Below are 14,690 nucleotides of genomic sequence, written 5' to 3'. Positions count from 1 at the left end.
TTTATTAAATACTGAAATGATATTTAGCAAGCAGTGAAGTGCTCATTTGGCTAACATTCATAAAATCCTACAGTTCTGTGAAGCACAGCTTTTAATTCAAGCTATCAATTTCACACACTCCCCAGCCCACACCCTGTCTGAATGCTTACAAAAAAGTTATACATGCATATTGAATTTCAAACTCTTCCCTTACCCTGAATAACAGGATTCAGGATGTTTTTTGATAACATAAAAAGCAAATCTGTAACATCTGCTAGTATATTTATTCTTGATTCTATTTGCTCTTAGCTACTACTGCTGCGGAATAGGAAGCGTTTTCTTTTTCCATGTGCCATTTTACCAAGTGTAATACATATTGATGCTGGATATAACTACATCTAAAGAATACGATTAGAAGTTGTGGAGAAAAGCTCTAACAACTTAGCATTCAAATCCCACAGTTATTTACAAAGCAAATCCTGACTGAAGTTCAGTATTATGCATTTTTGTATTAGTTACTGAATTTGAACCCTTGAATACTTTATAAACAGAAAAGCAAGTCTTTTGTATATAAACATACTTCAAATCTCAACATGGGACAGGAATCAGTCTGAAGAATTTAGATAATGCTTTCTGATCGCTTTTAAAACTTTAATAAAATAAACTGGAAGATTGCTATCAGCATGAATAATGCTAATCATCAGCCTAAGATCCTCAGAGGGAACCAAACTCCCCCTGCGTCCTAGAAGCACAGTCATTCCCCTCTCTGCAAAAGTAGTGCAATTAAGCATTACTGTAAGAAAATTTAGAAAACAAGTTGTCAGCTGTTTCTCTCCTCTGGCTGGCTATGTAATCCAGTAGAAGTGACACAGTGTACTACTACAGTGATAATGGATTTTTAGTATATATTTTGTAAATACTGCAACTCAAATCTAGTGAAGCTTTCAGCATGTTATCATGTCAACATTATAACATATTCAGATGTTCCCTTTTAAGGCAGGTAAGTCATGCTTTGAACAACTGTATAAAATTAAGTAGGATTCACACTGAGCAGTCTTTCCATGAAAATTTCTTTCAAGAAAGTAAGGTTAGGAAAATAGAAAAGTTACAAGCATAAGGCTGTCTATCCTCCAACAGCTACCGCAATCATGCAGAACAAGGCAAATTTAAAGCAGAACTGTGTCTAGCTTTTCATCCATATCTCTTTTTCCATGGTTGCAGATTGATTACTGATTCCGCTAAGCCAAAACGCCTACTCAGAACAGTCTCTAACAGCTTTCTCCTAGCAAGGCTCCTTCACCTGAAATCCAGTTCTGCATACATGTTCATTTTCTTCACAGAAAACTACATTTGCAGGCACCAAGACCTCTGACATGTTCAAATCCCATTAACTTGTCCCAATCCTTTAAAAGAATGAGAAACCTAAAAACCTAGGTCAGTAGGTAGTTCAAATGACATTATTGCCATTTCACATTGTATCATCAGGGACTTGAGCTCAAGTTCTCTCTGGAGATACCTGCTATCCACACGGGTTCCACAAATGTGTGTGTGCACATTGAACCAAGCACACCTGTCTACTGCCTTCTGCCCCAGTGCTGGAGGAATGGAAAAGCAGAGTATGTAAGCCTATAGAAAGCTTCACTTTAAACAAAGTTTCTATGACAAGATAGAAATTAACAATAAAGAAAAAAAAAGAAAAAAAAAAAAAGGAAAAAATTAAAATCTCAGGTGTGGAGAACTTAAAACATGCTAAGAATCCTAAAGAAACCTCCTGGCCAGTTCTGTCTAGCTATTAATTTTTAGTCATCGAAAGCAGATATGAAGATTCTTATTTCAAAATTAGTTTAAAAAGGGACTAAAGCTAACATAAACCAATTAGAAAATGGCAAAGCTAGCATGCGTATATATACACCATATGTGACTGCAGAACACTTTCTCTCTTCATAACATCCATACCCTTTCCAATATAGAGGGTGGATAATGCTCACAAAATGAAGCAGCTATGAAGTATTTGTTGCATTCCTCATTATGCTACCTCATCCCTTGTTAATCATTCTGATGCTACACTGAATTTCTCAGCATTTTCTCACTTAAATTTTCCCTACACTTATGCTCATTACTGTAGCATTGAACTCTGCTAAATACTTCCCTATGAAGGCTTACAGAGGTGGGGACATACATAGAAAGTATTTAAAGAAACCCAAAGAACAGAACAGCATGATAATTGAGGCCAGAAGCTCCTACTCCTGGAATGCGAAACAGATGGTGAAGTCTTGCTTTTGAAAATGTCTGACATTTCACTTCCTAGGACTACACTGGCAGGTAAATGCCTTTCCTCATTTCCTTAAACCAAGTAAACAAACCACAGACCAGCAAAGTACAAGGCCACAGAATGAGTAGCAGTTAAAAACAAGACAAAACAAACCAACACCACAACCAACAGGACTGGTACTCAAGGCCTGCTGATTTCCAGTTACTATGCATCTAGTGGTAACACAATGTGACGCTTTAAGGACACTTCTGTCCTTAAATATTTCAGCAATTACTGTGAGTACTTAGCTTGCTGGGGGAAGAATGGAAGGAAAAAATTATTACTCCAAGTATTAAGCTGACTGAGAGTGCATGTGTAAGTCAGGAATTGGGAGAGTTTCATATACACCACTATATGGCAGAAGCAGGGCTGTAATAGCTCTAATGCCATTTTCTGAGGATGGCATTTAGATGGTGAAACTTTATCTTCATCTTCTAAAAAGATGAGCTTTGTCATACTTCTTACAGGTAGGTTTACTACATCCACCAAGTGAAAAAATATTCTACCACCCTCTACAGTGAAGAACAGGCTATCAACCAAGTTTAATCACATAGTCACTTGCTAAAGGCTAGAAAATGTATTCCCATCAATATTTTCAACATTATTGTGAATGAGCTCAACAGCGAAGGCAGACTTCGTGAGTGGTACATTATCTTGTATATGAATTTATCAGTTTCATTTTTGGCAGCAATAATCAATGTGTTTAAGTTTTGGAAGGCCAACTCAAATCACTGCAAATAGGAATCACCTGTACATTTTGGCACAAACACAACAGCCTTCTTTCAAGGGAAATTAAAGTCTAGAACAGCAAAATGAAAGCCACGAGGGTAATGGCATCACTCAAGCTTTAACAGGAAGCAATACAGGTGCCACTTGCCAGCACTAGGTTCTTCCTCAGCCAGTGCTTTTAGTTCTTCTTACATTCGCTCAACTATAAAAACATACCTGAGTATTGAATGTTATTTTATTGACCCCTGGTTCCAGTATTAAGTTGCTGCATTTCAACACATGAGCCCCATCTTCTAAAGTCACCCCTGAAGGCATATCCAGTGAACTGCTGCTCTCTTGCCTTCGTAGTAGCATGTGCACATTTTTGCAGATTATTCCTGCTGTGTTCAAAGAATTATCTGAGGGACTCCGTTCATACATTTCATATAGCTCCAGAGCTGGCAAGTTGTTTCTTGACAAAGGAAAGCCTGTAATCTCATTAGGAAAGCTGATAACACCATTGGAAGTTTTGTGCTTAGTGAGCCACTCAGCTGTTTTTCTGTAACTATTTTTTTCAATGCTGAAGTGAACATGGATGGCAATCTGATCCACTTGGACAGGGATAGGCATTTGGCTCAGCAAAGTCAACTCAATCGACAACTTTCCACCCACATGGACAACAGCATTAGGAGGGTCAAAATGCAGAGTTTTCAACTGCGCAAAGGAATGCATAGGCAATATAACCTTTTGACCTGGAAAGATAAAAACAGGAATTTTATTCTTCTCCAGTGCTGCTGGAGATCAGCAAATCTTTTCTCTTAAAATTTAACCCCTAGAATTAAACTGATCAACAACTTTTCACAATTAATCCTTTCACAACAAATCAATACTTTCGTATTTTATCTTGAGTAGAAATGAGGCTTAAAGATGCTGAGATTTGTTTTCTTACAGTTACATCTACTGCGATTTTAGTACTCAGGCTATTAAAGATGACTAAACTAAGTGCATCTAAGGAGCAGTTTCTTGTTTCACTACTACATAAAGTGTCCTCAATGAACACAGTAGCATAAGATGACAAACTTCCCAGAGCACATAAATCAAGAGCAAGTACAAGTTTAAGAAACTAATGATTGGACTGGTACCTTGAGCCATCAGCTTCACCATACAAAGTTTTTTCATTTTCTTTTCTAGATTCCAAAAACCAACACTAAGGCAGTACCAAAGCTGAATTAACAAGCAAGTCTAAAATAAGGTATTACTTATGCTACATCCCTTGATCAAGAAAAACTTCTGCGTAAAAATGAACAGTCTTCAGATTTACAGGAAGTATTCTGTATGAATTTGGATGATGATGAATATCTGAGTGCAAGGTATTACTGAAGCAGCAGGAAGAATAAAGAGAAGAGGTCAGATGGTAAAAGTAATAAGCTGCAAGTAGGTGGGTACAGAATCTAACATTAAAACCAAAGAAGTATCATCACAGAACTGCCCGTGATGCAGAGACACTGCGTGCCCGTAATGCAGAGACAAAGGCAAGTGAGGGACTGGAATAGAGCAAACACAAGATAAATCATGAGCTGTCAAAGCAGAGAAATGATAAGTGAAGGAAAACAAAGCCTTTCCAGTATTCAGCATAAATGTTAATTACTCTTTCATCTTTGACTGTTCTTAATTATTGCAGAAGTTTTATAAAAAATCTGGAAATGACAAGAAAAGAACCATGTGTATAACTTCATGTCTGAAGTTATACACAAGCTAATGAAACCAATACGAAAAAGCATTCCAATCTACTTCTAGGGAAAGATCAGGGTAGAGCATATTAAGTTTTAAGTATTTAAGCACTGGACTTACCTTGGTTCTCTTCTTGCTGATTGGCAAAATCTAGTATTTCTTGGCAAAAGCTTTTGCGTTCATTTTCTGTTAAGTGACTATCACCAGCTAAAAGGCTGCTTGTTTGAAGATAACTAACAAAGTTAAGGAAACATGAGGTAGAAACCTACAACATTCAGAAATTTGACTGAGAAGACAGTTCAAGTACTGCTTTTCTAATCTTTTAATACAAGATCTGATTTTATCATCACCACATTCTTCCATTAGAAAAGAAACAATGGAAGATTTACTGCCATTTGAGAATATTGCAGAATCTCTATTTTTTGCAGACCTACTAAGATATGATCCATAATTATTAACCTGTGCAATCTTCCTCCATCTAAAACGATTTGTAAGTATAGAAAATTCATTATTTGACAACAGATACATGCAGCATGCAAGTTAAAGACCCAGTGTGTTGCATTACACTGCCCAACATTTAGAACTAACTTGAGTATTTTATTATATTCCAGTTTACTTGGCTGAGAATCTGCTAGCTGTTACAGCATCACTCACATTAACTAAGCCACAAGATATTCTTTATGCTTTTGAGTGCTGGGGATACAAATGCTCGCTTAAGTATTTAGCTAAGAATGCAATATTACTGGCTCAGATTCTTTGAAAGCATTTCCACTGAAGCAGAAAAATTTAAGAGTGTTTAAGGTGATGTAAAAATTTTCAAAGGAGGCAGACATTTGCAATCTCCAAGTCTAGTTCTAAAAAACCCCAGTGAAACAAAAAACAGCAAAGAACGAAACCCAAAATATACCACAAATTTACATTTAGCTGATTTTCAGCTAAAAAGCAATTTTCAGCTACAGTAAGATTCCTAGTACTGTCATTTAGAGACTAAAATATGAGCTTCTGGGGCAAAGAAAAACAAACAAACAACAACAACAAAACCCAACAACTTTAAGAAAAGCTAGAAAACTGTCTGACCATGACAATCTGGAACACCTACAGGAATTCTCTTTATAACTCTGGCACCACTGAAAGCAGTACCCTTCCCCCAAACCACCAAAAAATAATGAAAATTTGCAATTTTGCTATAACACACAATATCCTGCATGCAGTTCAGATTAGAACCCAGTTACTTAATTTAGCTACCAAATTTAGACAATATATGAGGCTAAAATGAAAAGTGGAATTTAAACTGTTTCTAATGCCAAAAAGAATACAACAAAACACCCAAGGCCAGTCAGTAGACTTTGCTCCCTCCCCACATCTCCTATCTTGAATGGAGCAAGAGTACAGCATCGCAGGCAGATTTAAGATTTAAACAAACACCACTGTAGCTGATAGAGTTGGTGCATGAAAATAAATGCAGAGTATCAAAGTGAAGAATTTGAAGCCTGTCAAACATTAGAATTGGGCAAAATCATTCTCTCAAAGTATTACTTTGCATTCATGCGGCATTTAGAGATTTCATTCACACATTGAAGACTGAGCTTTTACATAAGGTAAAAGCAAACAACTCCCACTCCCCTTCTGAGGCAGAGATCAAAGCCAGAAATAAAAAAATAAATAATAGCAAAAAACCCACAACTCAAAACATTAAAACACCACACCAAAGCCACGAGATTTTCATCTTCCAAGCCTCTGTTGTAACTTTTAGAAAAAGTCACCATTACAAATACCGGAAGAGTCCTTGCCAGGTCACATACAGAATAAAGGTGGTAGCAGTTATAGAAAGCAAGCCCAGAAATTAAGCTCCTTAATATAAGAAGTCACTATAACGCCTTATTTACCAAATGAAAAACTAGTACCACACAAAAACTTCCATAATGATGAAATACAAACAGAATCATAAAAAACCTATACAGTTTTCTGCTGAATTAATGACAAACTTCACACTGTTCATGTTGCACCACATTTAAATATGTCACTAGACATATTTAAAACAGAGAGCAGCAACCATATGCAAAAAGTTTTAAGAGAACCAGATGTTAAAAAAATAGAAATGAAAAAATAGAAATGAAAAAATAACTAATCCAACCCTCCCCAACTGAACAGCAACAATGGAGACAAGAAATAAGTCAGCTGTCTGATGTCTGACAATGTCTACTGTTAAATAAAAGTTAGAGATATGTGAGAAAAATGATGAGAATTATCATTTTCTCCAATCTTGATTTTTCTGGCTTCTGCCTTTTAAAGGATACTTTTCTATTTGCCCAAGGTGTTTCTGACATTCAGCTAACTGTTTTCTTGTATGTGTGACGAGCAATGCCCAGCCCTCAGCAAGGTAAGTTTTCAGTGCTCCTTGAAGATAGACTTCTGCCTTCTGTGGACCTTTCTTCCTCCTTTAAAAAAAACCGAAATGAGTACAGAGTGATATAAGAACCTCTGCAGCCATGAAAACTCTACACATTTTCAAAAAGGGGTGATGGGAGAGGAATAATGCACATGAATGCAGAACAAGATGCTGTAGACCATGTTATCTCTACACAGTAGTTCCATGGTAGTCTTTAAACCTAACATTATTCCCTCAGGTGAAAATTTAAGTTAATTTAGGAGACTGTGTTGCAGCTAGAAGATAAGACTGCTTTAGTAAACACAGGTGAGAAGCATGCCCAAACATGTTTTCCCAAATAAACCACTTAAGACTCCAGAATTTTTCTAAGAAAAATAAAATGAAATAGAAAAGCAATGCATGAAGCTCCTTTAGTGGAATTTAACAGCAGGGATAAACACAAAAAAATATATTTGGAAATTAGAAATAAAATCACTGTTGAGTTTCACAGTGGGGGAAACAAACATTTTCCCATATGAAACTGATTAGTCTCCAAAGACCACATTTTCTGGCTTTTCTTAGGTATATATAGACACATATGCAGTTAAGACAAGCTTTGAAACAAGTTGTTACAAAGCAGGCTATAGTAAATGCAAAGTTATCTCTTTTTCTTCCCCTACCCCACTGCCCTTTTTTTCCCTAAGGAGAAGAAATGACCAGGCTAAAGAACACAAGACAGTTGAAGGTAAGAGTACTAAAACATGAGGTAAGAATTAGGATTTGATATTAAGAGATTGCCACTATTCTTTTTCTTTTTATCTTCCCCCCCCCCTCCCCCCCCCCGAAATACAGCTGGAAACTTTGAGTATATCTACATTAAAAAAAAAAAAAAAATTTTTTTAAAACTCCCGTTTAAATACAGCATATTTTCCTCAAGGATTATATTCAAACTTTTCAAAGCTAATGCATTTGAGACGTTTTAAACATTAATTTACATATAAAACTCTGCCAAGTCCTTTCCCACAAGCTTAGCTGAGCGAATTCTTCCAATATTTGTGTACATTTCAATGGTGGCATGGGACAGATCCTGTTTAAAAGAAAAGAAACTATTATAAGCTTTATGTATTTTTAGTAGTTACACAGTATTTCACACAAACTCACAGCCAGTAACTAAGTTACTACAACAAAATGACCAGAATGAATCACTTTTTAGTTTTCCCCTTGCCCCTGCACACAATACTGAGCAGTTTGTAACAGGTCATTTTCACTTTTTCAGCAGTTGGTCATTATCCCATATCTGCGTTATAAATGGCAGAAGAAAAAAAGTCTATTAACAAATAAGGCAACTCAAAACCACCAAAATAATAGATAAGATGCAGTTTCAAGCACTTCTTTACAAGCACTTCTTTACACTTGAATTCTCCTTTTTTTTGAAAACACCTATTTCTCAGTGACTATATGCCATTAGATCATCATTGCAGGATCGTGTAGTATATCCTTCCAGGACATACCACAGTGTAATATATTTAGAACAATACTGGAGCTTGCCCCAGAGACTCATAACTAATACTTTAAAACCAAATCAACTACATGAACAATCAAGAACATGGTACATGATTCTTTCATATACTTGATGGCATTATGTGCAGCTTTAGTGAAAGTTTGCAGTATGTAAACATACAATTAAACACAAAATGCTAAGTTACAATCAGAGTATTTTGGCAAGAGTGCCTTAAATGGATTTTGCAGGAAGCTATGAAATCCTGCAAAAGCTGACGTTTCTCAGCCATTTTTTCCAATGCAGCCACACCTCCTTACTTTGCCCTTATTCCACTTGTAATAACAGCAACAAATCTTTCTCACAACATTAGCAGTTACAACACACACTGTACATCACCACCAAACGTTTTTTCTCAAGTTCTCAATCTTTGGCCACAAACATAACAACATTTCGCATATTACAAAGCCGCAGCCTCTTCTGACTGTCAGAAACCTTCCACAGAAGCTCATTCTCCTTCACTTAGCGTACTAAGAGCTACCCTTCAAAACAAATTGCGTAAGTGCTTCCAATTGCCTAAATATTTTGCAGAGTATGTCAGAAAGCATCTATTCCTGTGGCGCAGGAAAATGACCTAAAATGCGCTCCCAAAGCCTTTCTTAGGCCATTTTTGATGTTTCTTATGGAGAGCCTAGAAAAATTACTTCTTTCTTTAAGAACTCACAACAGTATCCTACAATAAACTAAGTGATCACTCAATCACTCCTTCACAGATCCAGAGGGGTCTTAAGACCCCAGTTACACATACAAACGAAAAGCTAAGTTCCCCCAAAATTAAGGGGCATGCCAACATGCTTGTAGAAGATCTGACAGTCTTACAAAGATTCTGAAGTTGTTGCATGAGACTAGCCATGGAATGAGAACAAAGCCTTTTTTTTTTGGTAATAAAAGCTCATCACTTCCTGCTTTCAACGTGCCTGAAAAGCTGCATTTTACATTCCGGGCTAATTAAAAATTCAAATGCAAATAAATTATCTTAGCTGTATCTGGAAGTTTTAACTAATTCTATGCTCTTCTGCACTGAATATATGGATAAAATATGGATATATGTAAATTGTATATATTAATGTGACAACTACATAGAAAACAATCTTTTATAGTGATATCTGAATTTCTGTTGCATAAAACTACAGTCAGAAATACAAACAGGAATGGCAATTCCTTCTTTGGCAAACTCTGCAGATCCCACTTAGTTTCTTAAATTTAGGAAGATACTGCAGAATTTAGCAGAGATCTTTCGGTGCAAGTTGGAACTGAATATGTAAAAGCAGCTAGCAATTCTGAAGATTTTAGCTTTGGTCCAGCTATCCAACTAGTCTTACAAAGAAATGAAGCATAAAAATGAAACCTCTCATCTTCAGACAAAATCTTTTGAGACTTTTTCATTCAATAAAACTTCGTAAATATAAGTACTACCTAGTTCTCAGATTAAAAATACCAGCTCAGCTTTCCTCCAACTTTTTCATAGAAAACTAACAGCAGTACTTCAAATATAATAAGTTTCAGAGGAAAACAACCTAAGGAAAACAAAAAACAAACAAACAAAATACCCCAAAACCCCCATACTCTTGTGACAGTCAGTGGTTTTTTGTTTTATTTAACAATCTTTGATTAAAAAAAAACAAAACCACAGATCATCATTACAATGGCTCCTGACAAAGGGAGCTGTCAGGGAATAAAACATGCATATTAAAGCACAGTAAGAATTCTAATGTTTCAATCTATGCCAGCTCCAACCCTATTATCCAGAAACGTCCCACAGTGTATATATATATATATATATATATATGAAAAAAAAAAAAAATAATCAACAAAAAAATCAACAGTATAACTTAAACCATGTAACACTATTGCAAGATGCAAGTCTAAATCATTCAAAAGGAAGGTGAATTCGCACCTCAATATTCTTCTGGGGAAGATTCAATTAATACTGCATCTGGGATGCAGAATATGATAGTCATAGCATTGGCTATTTTAATAACTAAGTGTACATACTTACAAATAATAACCTCCAACTCATAACTATAAACATTAAAATTAATCCAAATATTTGAAACTTGGGGCCCATACAAGGTTCCAGCTGTAAAACAAATCAACCCTGTTGTGTTCACTATGTAAGCAATAACCTTTGATATCAAAATACAGAAATACAGATTTAAGTTCTCAGTGTTATCTTTTCAGGTTTGAAAATTTTGGCCCTATTCAACCTATAATATAAACACACAAAACTAATATAAACAACCAAACCTCTACTTACCAAGTAGTGTTTTTCAAAAGCTTCTACAGATGATAAGGCCTCTTTAAGTTTCTTGTAAGGGCTCTGGGATGCATTGGCTTTAGGAAAATGCAGAACAAGAGGTGTCACCTACAAATACACTCCTATTTTAATAACACTCCCCCCGTCCTCCTTCCCCCGCTTTTTCCTTCAGTAGAAAGTGGAAAGAAAACTTAAAACTAATTTTATGTGGTAAACATCACTACCACTTAGGGACAGATCATGAGTTTCTTCCCCAGGCTCTAAAATAAGATCATGAAAGGCTGTTTGACAACTCTCTATGTGTGCATGCACATGTGAATGATGTTCAGAGTAGCAAGGTAAAGGCAAGCAGCAGTATAACTTTACTAACTTCTTCACACAGTATTTCATAATATATATTCAACCTAGAAACACACACAATTGTATTTAAATGCCATATTGTGCCAAGAGTGATATTCTCTCAACTCCCCACTGCTGGATTTATAAATCAGCATGACAGGAGTATACTGTAACTTAAAGACATTTTACTACTTTAAACAATGTACTTCAAAAGAAAATGGTTAGCAAGACCAAGTTTTTTTCTGAAGTAGCTTCCTCAATTTAGAAATCTTTGCCAGACCAAAAATGTGGCAGTATTTCTTGAAGAAAAAAGCCCCCATTTTAAGTAAATAGAACAGACACCATAGCACTGAATTAAGAATCGTACATCGTCGTACCTGCAAGAGCAAGTGAAGCATCAGCCTGCCAGCTAATGCTTCGAAGATAATAATTGTTCTAGCATATTTAACTTCCTAAAACTTCCTCCCTTCAGAAATATCTTCACAAATACCCTTGTGGTAAAATCCACAAGGAGTAAATAAATTTGATTGTTCAGCCACACAAATAATATCACTTCAACTCAAATAATACCACTTTGTAGCTCCAGTTGCAGGTTATCTATTTACATCAGATCAAGGATGCTCCACTTCTTTTTCAAATAATTTTATTTTTAATACTTGTCTGAAAGTATGAAAACCTTTATTCAAGACCAGTATTGTTCAGGGCTGTTTACCTAAATGCTGAGAAATGAAGCATTAATGGAAAAGCTTATACTTGTAACGGTAAGGAGATGCATTGATAATTTAAAGTACTAGACACATATTAAAAGACCTCATAAGAAATAATAGTTCTATCAATGTTCATATATATGTAAGGATATTTGGAAATTATTATTATTATTAATGTATTTACGTACTACGTATTTAAGACAAATGTCAGTTATTAGAAAGAATGCATACATTCCTGGTAATACCTGTTTCAGGTCGTTCTGCTCCCAACCCAGCTAACAGATCAACAGTTCTGTTAAGGTCTTCTGAATTGGGTCCCTTCTCTGACACAAGTCCACACAGGTAACCCAGAGATTTTAACTATAAGAGAAACCAGATGCTTGTTTTAAATAGGCTACAAAATCAATATAAAACTCCTTTTATTCTATTGTATCATTCCTACAATACATTTCCACTGCTGTCATATTGTACTGCTTGTAAGATCTGTGTGAAAGTTGCATCATGGGAAGAAAATAGAGAACCTTTCAAAAGTAACTGTTTCTCAGAGTAGAAATTGATTTTATTACGAATTAAATTGCATATAAATTACTGACTCAAATAACATTGGAAAACATGTACATACACAGATGTCTCTACATGCATAACACCCAACCAGAATAAATCCTTCTGGTTTTGCATATAAACATGGACAAAGCTTGAGATGTTTGACAATTACCACAAAAGATAATTTCTAATAACTGTGTCTGTATTTTTGAAAACTATATAATCCTCCAGTATACTACTTAGACAAGCTTGCAAATTCACCCAAAGTGTTGTATTCAGATGAAAACCTTGAAAAGAGATGATTAGCACAGGTAACACTACAAGTTGGGGAAGAATGGCTGGAAAGCTGCTCAGAAACAGTCCTGGGCTGGCTGAACATGAGCCAGCAGTATGCCCAGGTGGCTAGGAAGGCCAGCAGCATCCTGGCTTGTATCAGAAGTAGCATGGCCAGCAGGACCACAGAAGTGACTGTCCCCCTGTACTCGGCACTGGTGAAGCTGCACACTGAATACTGTGTTAAGTTTTGGGCCCTCACAACAAGACAGACATTGAGGTGCTGGAACATGTTCAAGGAAGGGCAACAAAGCTGGTGAAGGGCCTAGAGAACAAGTTTTGTGGGAAGTGGCTGAGGGAACTGGTGTTGTTTCGTCTGAAGAAAAGGAGGCTCAGGGGAGACCTTATCGCCCTCTACAACTACCTGAAAGGAGGTTGTAGCGCGGTGGGTGCTGGTCTCTTCTCCCAATTAACAAGGAATAGCACAAGAGGCAATGGCCTCAAGTTGTGCCAGGGGAGGTTTAGACTGGATATTAGGAAAAATTTCTTCAGCGAAAGAGTTGTCAAGCATTGGAACAGGCTGCCCAGGGAAGTGGTGGACTCACCATCCCTGGAGGCATTTAAAAGAAATATAGATGTGTCGCTTAGGGACATAGTTTAGTGGTGGACGTGGCAGTGCTGGGTGAACAGTTGGACTGGAAGATTTTAAAGGACTTTTCCAACCTAAACGATTCTATGATTCAAACACTGTTACAACAATACCACACACTACCATAAAACCCCTTCTAAACAGCAGTGGGTATGCCTGATACCCAGAGTCAGCAGAGGATACTATCTTAAAGAAGTTCAGTTGTGTTGGTCATTTGGTTAATTCACTTAGAATAACTCAATCAACTACCAAGGTAACCCACAAAAGAAAAAAGGTTTCAGCTTGTCACACTACACCACATAAAAAGGGGATGGCCATTAACTTTGTTGTTGTTATTGTTAAATTCTGCTTAATTTTTTCGCTAGTTGCTAAATTTGTTTTTCTGTGATAAATTTCAGTTCCACCTTATTGCTACTCATTATTCTACAACTTACCTTTACTCTTTGTGTAAGAAGAACTATGAATGGGAGGAACATTTCCAGCTTAGGTACACACCTTCCATAGAAACACATAAGGAGCATGGGAAGAACAAGATACAGAACCCCATACTAAATTCCATAATAAAAAGTGCAAAATCTGTTCCACAGAAACAAACGGTCTACTTCAAAACTGTAATACCACAAATACAACACATCATTTGCTTACCTTCTCAGTGGCATAGCTCCATAAGCCAACTGTGTGGGAAACATTTGCATCTATTTGAGCCCTGTCACAGCAGCCTTCTATTCTTTGTAAGACTTCCAAACAACTCAAAAATACCCAGCAATCCAAAGCTCCAGGAGGAACAGAGACCTAAGATGAACAGATAGAATTAGCCAGGAAATAAGCATTAGTCAGATGAGAAAAACATTTCAGCAAAATATTTTTCTTGATACAACACAGCAGAGCCTCTTGGAAGAGCTTATTCTAAGAATACACTAAAAAAAAAAAAAACCCCAAACAGGCCAACTCTCACTACCTCCTGAATACTTTATATGTATTAGCTCATGAAACAAGAACAGCTAAGCAACTAAACAGTGACTATATTAACTAGATTTGATACATTCACCAAGATGGAAGAGAAGGAAAAGAGGACTAACAGATACTATTACTTGAGAAAATTCCCAAAATTTGGAAAGAAAGCCTATGGAAAGCAGAGTTAGGAAAAATTTCTGTGAATATACTACTACTTTCCTAAGGAGACATCAGATCTAACTGAGATTGAAATTTAAAGTATACTAAGAAGGTGGTTAAAAAAAATGGAAAAAAAAAAAATTCGTCTAAGTTT

At 36.3% G+C, this 14,690-nt stretch overlaps 1 protein-coding gene across 2 annotated transcripts in view; it reads right to left on the bottom strand.

The window, feature by feature from the left end:
- TRAPPC10 (trafficking protein particle complex 10) overlaps positions 1-14,690 on the bottom strand; it is a 43,192-nt gene that overhangs the window by 11,722 nt on the left and 16,780 nt on the right. For both annotated transcript variants that reach the window (XM_030476476.1, XM_030476477.1), the window contains exons 8-14: positions 14,069-14,215; positions 12,204-12,318; positions 10,913-10,989; positions 8,093-8,184; positions 7,027-7,167; positions 4,850-4,962; positions 3,236-3,750 (exon numbers count right to left, since the gene is read on the bottom strand). In XM_030476476.1, the coding sequence (XP_030332336.1) occupies positions 3,236-3,750; positions 4,850-4,962; positions 7,027-7,167; positions 8,093-8,184; positions 10,913-10,989; positions 12,204-12,318; positions 14,069-14,215 (1,200 nt within the window). The remainder of the gene's footprint in view (positions 1-3,235; positions 3,751-4,849; positions 4,963-7,026; positions 7,168-8,092; positions 8,185-10,912; positions 10,990-12,203; positions 12,319-14,068; positions 14,216-14,690) is intronic.

The sequence above is a fragment of the Strigops habroptila genome, chromosome 2 (genome assembly GCF_004027225.2).
Source record: "Strigops habroptila isolate Jane chromosome 2, bStrHab1.2.pri, whole genome shotgun sequence".
NCBI lineage: Eukaryota > Metazoa > Chordata > Aves > Psittaciformes > Psittacidae > Strigops > Strigops habroptila.
Note: the sequence above shows the minus strand (reverse complement) of the source record. Positions and strands in the feature narration are given on the sequence as shown.